We start from the raw sequence: 14,829 nt of genomic DNA on the forward strand, positions 1-14,829 counted from the left end.
ATATGACTAATGGTGCCTATTCTTTTATCCTGTGTCATTTTTTCAATCTACTGTGATTAAACCATTAGGTTATATATCTTAACTCTCACACATATCATAGTTTATACTGTTTTCTTACTAGCCTGAATTTTTCTCTGTACAGATGTATTTGTCCAAGTGCCTATTTGACATTTTGAGTTGAATTTCTAACAGACATTTCAAACTTCACCTGTCCCAAACTAAGCTTCTTATATTTCTTCCTATAAATTAGCTCCTCTTACTGTTTTTTGTTTTTTTTTTTGCATCTCGGATAATGGCAGTTCCATCCTTTCAGGTGCTCAGACTTCAACACTTGACATCATTTTGATTCCTCTTTCTTTTACCTCGTATTTGGTCCATTTAGAAATCCTTTTGGCTTTATCTTAAAAATATATTCAGAACTCAGCTACTTCTCATCACCTTCACTGTTACCACCTTGATTCAGATCTCCTTCATCTCTCTCCTAGTTTATTATGGTAACCTCCTAACTGATTATACCCTTGTCCCTGTAATTTAGTCTCAACATAGCAGCCAGAGCAAACCTGTTAAAACAGATTACATCACTCCTTTTCTCAGAATCACTTATTGGTCCCCATCTCATTCAGAATAAAACCTAAGCCCTGACTATGTCCTGTAAAGTTTTACACATTTTCTTTAACTTATCTCTTACTCTTCTCCTACTTGCATTATATTTCAGCCTCTTTGGCCTTTTACTTATTTCCTGAACACTCAAAAAACTTTCTCCCATACCATTCCTCTACTCTTGATCCTCCCTCTGCCTGGAATACTCTTCCCCATGTTCTTATGGTCATTTACTTCATTTTATTCAGTCATCTCTGTTGTGAAACCTTCTTAGGCAACCCTATCTAAAATTTTAACTCCCTCTTCCCTAAAATTTTGTATGTCCTCATTCTCTGCTTATTTTCTCCTTAATATTTATACTGTATAATGTATAACATTTTTACTTCTTAATTATGTTATTGTTCATCTCCCCCACTAGAAAAGAGCTAACATGAAAGCAGGATTTTTGTCTGTTTTGTTTATTCCATGATGCCTAAAATGATACCTATATATATAGTAGGCACTCAGTAAATATTTGGATGGATGGATGGCTCAATGATAGGAATAAACAGTGTTGTTTATTTTGATTATTATTCAGTGCCTCAACCTGAAAAAAATATTGGATTACTTCAATAGGATCATGTTTATATGACACAAAAATACTTGAGGATCTAAGGCCATGCCACCCTGAACAAGCCCAATCCGTCTGATCTCGGAAGCTAAGCAGGGTCGGGCCTGGTTAGTACTTGGATAGGAGACCCAGAAAGACTGGGTGCTGTCGCCGTAAAAACAGATAAACAAACAAACGAATAAATAAATGCTTGAAGATGTAACATTGAAATTCAGCATTATTTGAAGCAGATATTGAGAAGTTGCTGTATATGCTAAGAAGTAAACAGGCAAGGAGTACAGCTACACAGATGTTGACATAGTGCTGTTAATTAACAAAACTGTATAACAGAACTGTACAATGAAAGTAAACTTAATCTTTTACCCTAAATAGAAGATCAAATAAGAAATCTCTAAATGTGACTGGCCCTGTGAAATTGGATACTCCCAACCAGGTACAAATGGTTAGAACCATTGCTTTCTTCCAGGAAGTTCCTGGTAAATCTAGGAAAACTAGTAATTATCCATATCAATACTGGAAGATGTTTTAAAGACGTCTATAAAGCATTAGTAAAGTTTTCCATAGTTGTCCCTCTCAATTTCTTAACTTCTTTTAGTTTTCCAATATTATTTATTTATTGGTGATAACAAATCATCCTAAAATCAAGTGTAAAACAACAAGCATTTATTATCTTACAGTTTCTTTGAGTCAGGAATCCAAGAACAGTTTTGCTGGTTGTCTGTGGCTCAGAATCTCTGTATGGTTTCAGCTAAGTTACCGCAGAGGGCCGCTGCAGTCTTATCTGAAAGCTAGACTAGGTGGATGGGGCGGGGGTGTGTGGTGGTTGGGGAAGATCATGGTGAGGGATGCACATCAAAGCTCATTTAGTGGTTGTCGGGCAGACATCATTTCCTTCTCTTCATGGCTGGGAAGTGAGGGGTGTACAGAGCTGGCTTTCCCCAGGGTGATCTAAGAGATAACAGAGATGGTAAACAAGGTGAAAGTCATAGTTTTTTAACAATCTAATCTCGGAAGTGATGCCCTTCTCTTATGCCCCATCTTGTTCATTAGAAGTACTTTCATCAAGTCAAGCACTCAAAATAGAAATAGAGGGGATTATACACCAAGAAGTGGGGGAATCACCGGGGCATTTTAGAGATTGCCTACTGCAAATACTTAAATTTCTTTCCACATGCTTGCTAGTTGTTCTAACATGGTAATAAGGACTTGAGCACAATTAGTTCATTGTCACTAAAGATGTATTTTTTTAGCTTATCCTATGAAACTGAAATCATTTTATAGAAGAATGAGCTTAAATGAGCAACAAAAAAAAAATGAATAGAGCAAATGTCTTTATTTCTGAGCAAATACCTTTAAAAGGCATTAGAACATAATATCAAGCATTGTGAAATAACTATCACTTTAGAAAAGTACAAGGGCCAAGAGTTTTTCCTAGGAGACAATAGAAGCCCAAAGCAAACAATTGCTACCTTTTTTGGGTTATAGTCAATTAAGAATCCCTAATTTGCATTAAATAAGACCAAGCAATAAAGTAACCAGTGGGAATTTTTTGTTTTCGTTGTTAACTTTAGTTGTGATATGTTACCATAGTTGGTGTTTTAAATGAGAGAGAGCTGAGGACTTTGTACCTACAAGGGAGACTAAAACACTTGTCCATAGATGACATTTAGTGTAATGTTGTATATTAGGTAAAATAGTTATGAAAGGTTAGCAATTTATTTTTTTAGTTGATTGCAAGTTATTCATTTAAGCATTGGGTCTTCTAACTTCCTAAAGACCAGTAGCTCCAGATGATACGCTTGATATTTAGTAGGTCCTAAGAAAATTTTGTCTGAATAAAATTTATTGTTCTAATTAGTATTCCTCTGGGTTTTTTTTTTTCCATTTGAGGAAATAATTGTTCTGCTTTGTTGATGTCTTTGTAATGCTTTTTGCTCAATGCTTGGCATATAATAAGCACTCATAAATGTTCCTTTGTAAAAGAAACAGCCTGAATTTCTATGTAGTCTTAAGTGCTTTCATGGCATGTGGAACTAATATTTAATATTGCATGAGTATTATGTATTTTTAAACCACTGAAATGTAAAGAATGAATAACTCTTGGCTGTCTCTTACATATTTCTAAATATTTTTACCACTCCTAACCCATATCTTGAATTATAAATAAAAGTAATTTTTAACTTGAGTAATTTTCAAAACAAAATACTTGGATGATTTCATTTTTCTCTTTCCGATTTCATTTTTCAAAATAAAACAACTATTTGATAATTGATAATGCCTAAGCCAGAATCTTGCTATGTGTGGAAAAGGAAATTCCTTGTGAATTATGATTATTAGGATTGATGTGCATGTGCTTTCAACTTATAAACTAATGCTATTTTCCTTGTCCTTTTGTTTCACTGCTGCTTCAATCCTGATGCATTTTGCTTCTTCCTGGTTTGGATTGTCTTTGTTTGCTGCTCAATTACCCTGCATTAAAAGCTTCTTGGTGATAGCAAAGATGTCCTTGGGCCATCAAGTAAGTAGCTAAAGTTTGAATGACATGTTTGGAGACATGATTATATTTTGATGTGTACTTATAAAAAGCATATGGTATTTCTATTTTGATTTTTAAATTTTCTACTTTTCTTTCCAAGCATTGAAATACAAAGTGAAGAAAATAAATGGTCATTCAGTGCCCAATCTGTTGTCAGTGTCCATCTGAGATTGATAATATTTTTATATTTACATTTTAATTATCTAAAGATAGATAATTCACTTAGCCAATTACCTAATTCATAATTTAGAACTTCTTCATAGTATTCCTTTCTGCAGTCATCACAAAGCATAGCTCATACTACTTTGAGGCTGGACATGGTATAAGAAATGAGAAATGCTATTCAGTCAAAATTTTTTATATGACAATTTGGTTATGAAAAAAACTTTTATTTATACTTTAGGGATTTCATAAGTGAAACATGTTTCATCTTAGGAATTTAGAAAATGTAATCTTTAAATTTATGTTCAAAAATTTTTTTATTTGACTGACACTGTGCTAGCTTTGGTGGATACACAATGAATAAAACATGTGCCTTACCTTTAAGGATTATTATAGCCTAGCAAGGGAGTTAGACCCAGTAATAGATAATTTCAAAGCATCATGACAGGAACAACATTTTTATTAAAAATCATAAAATTACTGATGTGAAAAGAACTTCAGAAGTCACCCCAAAAGCATTAATTTAATAGATGAAAAGCCTGAAGCTAAGAACTGAAATATCCAGGGAGTTAGAACTGGTTACTAGTCCAGTGTGTTTTCCACTGGTTTTCAAAAATCAGAGTGAAACTATCAGTTTGCTGAACTGAAGTTTAACCAAATAATATTGCAATATTACTGCATTGCAAATCAGACAAAGATTCTAACTTTACTGAAGATCAATGTGGGAATTATATTGATTTAGAAAGTTTTAGTATTTATTTCTAAATAGTTATCTGACAATTGCAAGTCAGTTGACGGCTTTGAGGCTCATTTCCCTCCTCTCCATTGGCTAAAGTGGGGGACTGAGCAAGATAATGGCAAGGTTTCTTTCAGGTGTAAAATTCTTTGTTCTAGAGGAGTAGCTATTTGTATCTAAAACCAGTTATAATACATACGTAATTTTTTTTCCAAAAAGAGAAATGATTTAAAGTAATATCCTAATTCCTTTTTTAACCGCAACAATTCATACTATTTTAAATACATTGTTTATTATACAGTCAACATTATTAGAATAGCAGAAATATTTAAAGTAGAAAATAGTATACAGATCTCAAAAACATTTTTATGTTTTCTTGTTCAGCCTTACTTGTGATACCTGGCAGATGTTTTCAATGGATTTTTCAGTTATTTTAATTATTTCATATATTTAGATGTTGGTGAAGGTGAACTGATGGTGAATTAATGAAATGGAATTTAATTTTTAATATCAGTTGAAATGGTTCTATTTTAGGAACTAGGTTTTATAAATGCACGTGTTTAATATTTACTTGGAATAGGAATTCTGGTTATGTGTTTTAAGTGTGTAAAATAAAAATATACAACATATATTTGAGATGAATTTATATTGTATGTGCTCTGCCAGCTATTAAAAGGGGACTATGTAATTATTTCCTAGAGACCACATATCTGTTAGAGTGAACGTGAATTTTCTATAATACTTTATTAGGATCTCTACTATTGAATTAAAAAGCTATAATGTTATGTATACCAACATAGTTAAATTATTTAAGTATTTAAAAAAAGGTGTATCATCTGTAAGGGGAAATTTAGGATTATTTATGACTCTAAAAGAATTACTTCATTTTATCTAAGCTTTCACTTAGTTTAAGGATATACACCAGACTTTGAAGCTTGTAAACGTCTTCAGATTTTATATTGGATGAGTTGAAGTCAGAAAATAAAGAATGATAGTATAGAAACATATTCTCTTTAGAAGTTTCAGCTGATATGTTAATTATATTATTATTAATTATTCTAGTGTGATTAGTTTCTACTCAAGATAGATAAAGCAACATGAATAACAAAGGTTACTTTACTTCCACTACAAAGTACAAGCAGGAGAGGGCACTGTGATGCTATCTTTAGTAGGTGAGGCAGCTGATTGTTTTGTCAGAAACTACTCTGAAATTATGCATGATTCTTTCATGAAATATCAATTCCTTCATTTAGCAAATATTTATTGTCAGTTTTATGCCAAGGGATACAGATAAAGTTACTGTCCTTCTTGAGTTTACATATCATTAGTCCACTATAGTACAAATGATGGACATCAAAATGATTTTAATATTGTGCAGTTCTGTTTTTGGTTTTTATAGTTGTTAATGTTTGTGAATGAGGTGAGAGAAAACAAAACAGAAAAATAAGGTTTTCTGTTTTTTCTAAAGAAGTATATTATGTATTTTTCTATTTCTGCAAACCCTCTCACTTCAAGGTTATCAAATCATAAACAGTAGTACCTCAATAAGGAGTTACAATGGGGTGACTAGAACTAAATTCACACTTTTTTGACTATTTCTTCTTTATATAGTAAAGTTATTCAAGATGTAGATACCTATATCTTACTGATGGAATACTTACGCATGCTTTCATTCTATTAGTTGTTCTTATAATGTATTTTAAGTTAGCTTTAAATGTACTAATACTATGAAGAAATGCAACATATTTAAATTATAAAGCATAGTCATACAGTGACTACATGTTGCACTTACAACTTAAGAACTTGAATCTTAAAAATACCTCATGTAAGAAAAAACGAGCGTTGGTGAGCATGTGGAGAAAAAGGAACCCTCATACACTGTTGGTGGGGTTGCAAACCGGTACAGCCACTATGGAAAACAGTTTGGAGGTTCCTCAAAAAATTAAAACTACAGCTACCTTTTGACCCAGCAATTGCGCTTCTGGGTATTTATCTGAAGAAAACCAAAACACTAATTTGTAAAGATTTATGCACCCCTATGTTCACTGCAGTGCTATTTGCAAGAGCCAAAATATGGAAGCAACCTAGCTGCCCATCAATAGATGACTGGATAAAGAAATTATAGTACATGTATACCATGGAATATTAATCAGCCATAAAAAAATGAAATCTTACTATTTGCAGTGATCTGGATAAGATCTAGAGGGCAGAGCAAGACAAATGCCATATGATCTCACTCGTATGTAGAATCTAAGAAACAAAATAAATGAACAAATGAGACAAAAACATTCCCAGATACAAAGAACAAACTGGCGACTGCCAGATGGGAGAGGAGTTGTGAGGGTTCGGTGAAAACGGTGAAGAAGTACAAATTAATAGTTACAAAACAGTAACAGGGATAGGGAGTGTACAGCATAGGGAATATAGTCAATAATATTGTAATGGCTATGCATAGCGCCAGATGGGTACTAGACTAATTGAGGGATCACTGTAAATTATATAAATCTCTAACCATTGTGCTGTATACCTGAAACTGATACAAAAAAAGACAAAAGACAAAAAAACTTCATGTCCATCTATGTGCCGCTTCTCTCTTCTATCCTTGTGTCTGTCCCCCAGAGATGATGAATATTTTATATATTTTATCATTCTTTGATTTTTTTTAAAAAATAGAGTTTTTTAGGTTATTTTAAAGTTATATATGTATCACTAAGGTTTGCTTGGTTTTTAACTTTATAAAAATGGTATCATGATATATGTCATCTTCTAGGGCTTATTTTTGGTAGTTAACATCTTTTTTCCAAGATTCAGCCTTGTTATTGGATATAGCTATGGACCATTCCTTTTCAGTGCTGTGTACTATTCCATTATTTGCATATTACACAATATATTATCCATTTTATTTTCATTAAGTGAATATTTAAATTGTTTTGGTTTTTGCTACTATGAATTGTGTTGCTATGAACATTCTTATTCGTATCTCTTGTACACACATAGAAGAGTGTTTCTAGGTATGAAGCTAAGAGTGGACTTGTTGGACCTGTAGGGTATGCTGAAATTCAGTTTTATAAGACAGTTCTAAATTGTTTTCCAAGGTTCTTGTATGAGGTTATATTCCACCAGCAGTGCTTAAAATGTCTCATTGATCCCATTCTTATCTATTTGCTATTATCAGACAGTAATTATTTTTGTATTAAGTTTATTGGGGTAACATTGGTTAATACAATTATATAATTTTCAAGTGTACATTATAATTTGACATCTATATATTCTATTGTGTGATTACCACCCAAAGTCTAGTTTCCTTCAGCTACCATGTATTTGACCCCTTTTACCCTGTCTCTCTCTTCCCTCCTCCCCACCCCCTACCCTCTGGTAACCACTAGTCCATTGTTCATGTCCCCAAGTCTCTGTTTGTCCTGTTCATTTGTTGCTTTTAAGTTTATATCCCACATGTAAGTGATACCATGAGATTTTCAACATTTTCAGTCAGACATTAATTTTTGTCAGTTTTACTAAGTGTAAAATACTTATTTCATTATGATCTTGATTTGTATTTTCCTGATTACTAAAGAGGGTGCACCTTTGTTTGTATATTGAACATTTGCATTTCTTCTTCCATGAGATCACCATTTAAGTCCCCCCCCCATTTTTCATTTTGTATATTATTATTTTTATTGGATTATAATTGACATACATTATCTTAGTTTCAGTTATACAACATAATGATTTGATATTTGTATATATTGCAAAATGATCACCTCTGTAATTCTAGTTAACATCATCACCATACCTAGTTACAGATGATTTTTTTCTTGTGATGAGAATTTTTAAGATTTACTCTCAGCAACTTTCAAATATACAGCACAGTATTACTAACTATAGTCACCATGTTGTATATTACATCCGCATGACTTATTTTATAACTGGAAGTTTGTACCTTTTTACCTCCTTCACTCATTTTGCACTTTGCCCCTCCCACAACCTTTCCATCTCTGACAACCTCCATCTCTTGGAGCTTATTTTGTTGTTTCAGGCCTCTTTAGATTCTGCATATAAGTGTGAGCATTACACATTTGTCTTTTGTCTGACATATTTCACTTGGCATAATGCCCTCAACTTCGATCTATGTTGTCTCAGATGTTAGGATTTCATTCTTTTATGGCTGAATAATAATCAACTATACATATGTACTACATTTTTTTTTATCCATTCATATGATGGATATTTATTTTTATATTTTGGTTATTGTTAATAATGCTGCAGCGAACCTGGGAGTGCATATATATTTTTTGACTTAGTGTTTTTATTTTCTGTGGATAAATGCCCAGAAATAGAATTGCTGGATAATATAATAGTTCTGTTTTTATAAGAACTTGCATACTGTTTTCCATAATGGTTGCACCAGTTTACATTCCCATCATCAATGCACGGGGTTCCTTTTTCTCTACATCTTCACCAACACTTTATTTCTTGTTTTCCTAATAATAGCCATTCTAAGAGGTATGAGGCAACAACTCACTATGGTTTTGATTTGCATTTCTGTGATAGTGGTGTTGAGCATCTTTTCATGTACCTGTTGGCATTCTATATGTCTTTTTTTGGGAGTGGGGAATATCCATTTAGATACTCTCAATTTTTAAATAGGATTGCTTGGGGGTTTTTTTGCTATTGAGTTGTGTGAGTTCTTTATATATTTTGGCTGTTAACTGATTATCAGATATATGATTTGAAAATATTTTTTTCCGTAAGTTACCTTTTTATCATTGATTTCCATCACTGTGCAGAAGCAGCTTTTCAGTTTAATGTAGTCCTATTTGTTTAATTTTGCTTTTGTTGCCTTTGCTTTTGGTGTCATATCCAAAAAATCATCACCAAGTCTGATATAAGGAGCTTACTGCTTTTGTTTTTTTCTAGGAGTTTTATGGTTTCAGGTCTTACATTCAAGTCTTTCTTTTGAGTTAATTTTTGTGTATAGTGTAAGATAGTGGTTCAGATCCATTTTTTTTTTTTTGCATGTAGCTATCCAGTTTTCCCAGCACCATTTATTGTAGAGACTGTCCTTTTCCCCATTGTATATTCTTAGCTCCTTTGTCATAAATTAATTGACCATATATGTATGGGTTTATTTCTGGACTCTCTGCTCTCTTTCATTGGTCTGTAGTCTGTTTTTATGCTAATACCACACTGTAGTTCTCTCCCTCCAACCCCCATAGCTTTGTAATACAGTTTGAAACCAGGGAACATGATGACTCCAGCTTTATTCTTTCTCAAGATCACTTTAGCTATTCAGGGTCTTATGTGGTTCCATACAAATTTTAGGATTGTTTGTTCTCTTTTGTAACATGCCATTGGAATTTTGAGAGAGATTACATTGATTTTGTAGATTGCTTTGGATAGTATGGACATTTTAACGATATTCATCAGCACAGAATATCTTCCCATTTATTTGTGTCTTCTGCAGTTTTTTTCATTAACATCTTATAGTTCTCAGTGTACAGTGGTCTCCCCATATCCACAGAGTATATATTCCAAGACCCCCAGTGGATGCCTGAAACTGTAGATAGTACCGAACCCTATATATACTATGTTTTTTCTTGTACATGTGTACCTATGATAAAGTTTAATTTATAAATTAGGCACGGAAGAGATTAAAAATAATAACTAATAATAAAACAGAACAATTGTAACTATACTGTAATAAAATTTATGTGAATGTGGTCTTAAAATACATTATTGTATTGTTTATACAGTATGGATATACTGGACAGCATAAGATTTCATCATACTACTCAAAACAACATGCAATTTAAAATTGTTTATTTCTAGGATTTTCCATTCAATATTTTCAGATCCTGGTTGACTGGCTTGGGAATGGTGTGTGGTGGTGGGAGCCACTGTACACATCTTTCACCTCCTTTGTTAAATTATTCCTTGGTATTTTATTCTTTTTGAAGCATCCCCTCAGTTTTATATTGCATTGTTGGTCTTTTTGTAGTTGATTTATGAGTTGTTTTTTATTAAACATTCTGGCTACTAACATTTTATTATATGTGTTGCAAGTATCTTCTGTCTTGTGTCTTTAATTTTAGTTTCTTTTGATTAAATTCTTAGTTTTTCTATGTAGTAAAATGTATCAATTCTGTCTTTTATGGTTAGTGCTTTATTTTTTTTTCCTAAAGAAATCATTTCTTACCTCAAGTTTATAAAGATATTCTCTTATATTTTCTTCTAAAAGTTTTCAAGTTTTGTTTTTTACATTTTTGTCTTTAATTTTCATAAAACTATTCTTTGTGGTAATAGGGTAGGGACTTACTTTTCTAATACAGATAACCAATTTTCCTAGTATCAATAATTTAATAGTCTTTTCTTTCTCTACCTATCATGTATCTAAGCTTCACATAATCATGGGTTTGTTTCTAAGAGGTTTCCGTTGTGTTTAGGTTTTTTGTCTCTCTCTACATCAGCAATGTACATTTTTAATTTCAATAATAATTTATAGGAGTTAAATGGATCTTGAATTTAGTAAGTGAAGGAGCCACCATATACTTTATGAAATGAAGTTTCATAAAAATATGAGCATTGTTGATTGATTCATTCAACAAAATTCTGTGGAACCCCTTTAATATTCCAGACCCTTACCAGGACTCAAAGACTTATGAGAAAATAAGGCAGACAAAACTTTATTCGTGTACAAAATTTATGGATTAGTGGAGAAGACCGATAATAAACAAATAAATGATATAATTTCAGATAGTGATAAGAGCTAAAATAAAGTGATAGAGTACAACTGTGATGGAATGGGCAGTAGCCAAAAAAATTAAAAATAATTGATAAATTGTACTATATTAAAATAACACATTATGTATCAAAAGGCATCATGAAGGGCTTTTCTGAAGAGATGGCATTTGAGCACAAACAACAGGTGGTGATTGGGGTTAATAATGAAAAGATCTGGGGTAGGAGTGTTTCAAATAGAGAGAGCAAGAGATACAAAGGCCCACAGACTGTAGCAAGATGCTATGTTTTGAGGAATACCAAGAAGGCCATTATAGCTGAAACAAAGTGAGTAAAGAGGAGAGTGGTAGAGAATGAGGTTGGAAAGATAAGTGGGGACAGACATTGTTGAATCTTTAAGCCAAGGAATTTATTGCAAGATGACGGAGAGTCATTGAAGATATTACTACATGATGCAAATCTGATTTATGATTTACAAAGATTACTGGGCTTCCATATAGAGAATGAACTCTAAACAAGCAAGGAGCAAGATGGTAAGTCTGGAGACTGGGTAGAAAACTGCTGCTGTGATCCAGTGGAAGGGTAATGGTGGCTTGGAACAGGGCAGTAGTTGTGAAAGTGGGAGAAGTAGAAGGACTCCAAATAAATTGTGACTGGAGACTGTAAAGATCTCAGAGATAAATTGAATGTGAAGTGTGAAAGCAAGAGAAAAACTGAAGAATGCATCTAAGGTTTTTGGCCTGAGAAAGTGGAGGGGAATAATGATTAGACTTACTGAGATGGCAGAGAGGGAGGTTTGGGGGATAGGCAGAATCAAGAATTATGTTCTTGATAAATTCGAGATCCTATTAAATAATAGAGGTGATTATAAAGTAGGCAGTTGGATATGTGAGTTTGAGTTTAGGAGGAAATATACATTTAGGAGTCATCAGTGTATAGATTCTTTTTTTATGGTCTTGATGGGAAAATAAATTTTTTATGTTTTACTTGGATGAGAAAGAGTTTTTGAATTTTCACTTTGAGATTTAAGGAGTTAAAACAAAATTTTGAAGACTTTAGCACAATAGAAAACATGTTAAAGCAATTTATTTAAAAGATGTAGTGATAAAAATGTGAACATGAAGTTCTGGTTTCGTTAAAAATTAAGTCAAGAGTGAAGATAGAATCATTTTCACTCGAAATACAACTGAAGTTTTTGTAGGTTGAAAGCATAGAAACAAAATGAAAGGAGGTGGCGATTCTAGGGCACTTTGGGCTTGCTCACAATTTGCCTTGTTCCTTCATGGAGTTTTTTTCTCTTTTCTCTCTTTCTTCTATGGAATTAAGCATTGCCTTTTTATGTTAGTAGCTTGGTCAAACGGGTGAACTGTAGCCTTAAACACTATTTAAATTGATTATCGGGGCAGTAAGCTTTTAAGAGCCCAGCAGCCTTTGGAACTAAATAGTCCTGAGTTAGAATCTTACTTATATTACTTAATAGTAGGCAAGGCAATCTCTGAATTTCAAGTTTCCCCATCTCTAAAACAGGAATTATACCTAACTACCCATGAAAATTAGAAATTAGAGTAGAAATTCTAGTGAATGTAAAATATTTTATACTGCTGCTAATTTAAATTTTTTCCGATCACTAATGAGATTGAGTATCTTTTCACATGTTTGTTGACCATTGTATTTCTTCTGTGAAATGATTTTGTCTTTTGCTTATTGTTCTATTGACAAATATAGAGTTAATAGGCACAGTAAACTTTAGAGTAGTTTTTATCCTCAGTTGAATATGTATTTTTATTTTTACAGTGTCTACAACTTGTATAGTTTTACTCATGCATACTTGTCAATTCCTTTTGGATTGATAGAAAACTCAAATTAAAAGAAAATAAAACTATGCAAGTATATTACAGTATTGAGTTGGTAATGAAATGAACATAACCATTGAGGTGATTTCAATCATGGTTCTGTTCTGCATTATTAATATACCATCCCATAAATCTAGGACCGAAGTACTAATTCTTTTTCTCTTCTTTCCTTGAGTTGTGGTAGCAAACAGTGACGAATCTCAGCTTCTGACACCAGGAAAGATGAGTCAGCGCCAAGGAAAAGAAGCTTATCCAACGCCAACCAGAGATTCATATCAGCCGTCTTTTAGTCCAGCAAGTTCTCATAGCCAGGGTAAGAAGTTGTTTTAATGTTCTGGGTTTTTTGTTAGTTAGTTTGTTTGTTTTTTAGGAGAGAATGACATTTTAGGTCCATCATTAACTTTTTTTTTTTTTTTTTGAACTGTTTGGTGGTATATGGTTGTTTGTTTGTCTTGTTTAGTCATCCATAATATTCTTGAAATGAGTAAAATTTTCCCTTAGCGTCTTTTAATTCCTCTCATGTTCTCCAACATTCTCGGTTAGTTATATCATTCTTCAAATTTAGTGATTCTCAAACTTTTTGGTCTCAGGACTCCTTTACACTAGTAAAAATGGTGAAACACCCAAAGTACTTTTGTTTATATGAGTTAACCTATTGGTATTTACCGTATTGTAAATTAAAACTAAGAAATTTTTAATTGTTTATTATTAATTCATTTAACATTACAATAACAAACCCATTACATGTGAATATGAATAACATATTTTTATGAAAAATAACTAATCCCCCTCCCCCCCCCCAAAAAAAATGAGTGAGAAGAGTGATATTTTTTTCCCTCAAGATTCCTCAACTGGCACTATTAATATCTCTGGCTGAATAAGCTTTCCCTGTGTTAGCTGCCCTGCTTTGTAGGATGATTTGCAGCATCCCCGGCTTCTACCCACTTTATGTCAGTAGCACTTTCCCCAGTTATGACAACCAGAAATATCTCTAGACATTGCCAGATGTCCCTTGAGGGACAAAAATCATCTTTGGTTTGAGAGCTACTGTTTTACAGTATTTGCAGATCTCTTTACTGTCTGGCTTTAAAAAAGACATATAGATTTTCATATCTACGTCTGCAGTCTGTTGTGATATGATGATTTGATTGAAGTACTTATGTGAATAAAATCTGGCCTCATTTATGTGTTGTCATAAAAGAGAAGATTACATATTTGTGGATATTCTTCTTTCATACTATACTAAAATTTGACAAGTGGTAGTTTCTTAAATGTTGGTTACAATATGGAATCTGAATCCATATCAATAAGCTTTTCAGACTATCGAATTCAAATTCATTCATCTAAAACTTTGAATGGCTCTTTACTCATGCGTGATTTTGAAACATTATTTATTAGTCATTTGGAAAATAGGTGCTTACTGAGTTATGCAGTTCTACCAACTATTGATACATTTTAAAATATAATACAAAGAAGTGCTGTATAAATACTTCTCATTTTGTCACATACATTATTAAAACCACATGCACTCAGGAATTAAGATTGATCATTTTTACTACTTCCTCAAGGACATTTATTAGTGAAACCGACCTTT

General features: G+C 32.6%; 1 protein-coding gene across 9 annotated transcripts in view; it reads left to right on the plus strand.

The window, feature by feature from the left end:
- Positions 1–14,829, plus strand: part of OSBPL8 (oxysterol binding protein like 8) — a 138,866-nt gene that overhangs the window by 53,475 nt on the left and 70,562 nt on the right. For 3 of the 9 annotated variants that reach the window (XM_016138190.2, XM_016138192.2, XM_036237887.1), the window contains 2 exons: positions 3,692–3,728; positions 13,411–13,548. In XM_016138190.2, coding sequence (XP_015993676.1) covers positions 3,692–3,728; positions 13,411–13,548 — 175 coding nt within the window. The remainder of the gene's footprint in view (positions 1–3,691; positions 3,729–13,410; positions 13,549–14,829) is intronic. The other 6 variants (XM_016138191.2, XM_016138193.2, XM_016138196.2 and 3 more) reach the window with 3 other exon arrangements.

The sequence above is a fragment of the Rousettus aegyptiacus genome, unplaced genomic scaffold, assembly GCF_014176215.1.
Source record: "Rousettus aegyptiacus isolate mRouAeg1 unplaced genomic scaffold, mRouAeg1.p scaffold_m13_p_2, whole genome shotgun sequence".
NCBI classification, from domain to species: Eukaryota; Metazoa; Chordata; class Mammalia; order Chiroptera; family Pteropodidae; genus Rousettus; species Rousettus aegyptiacus.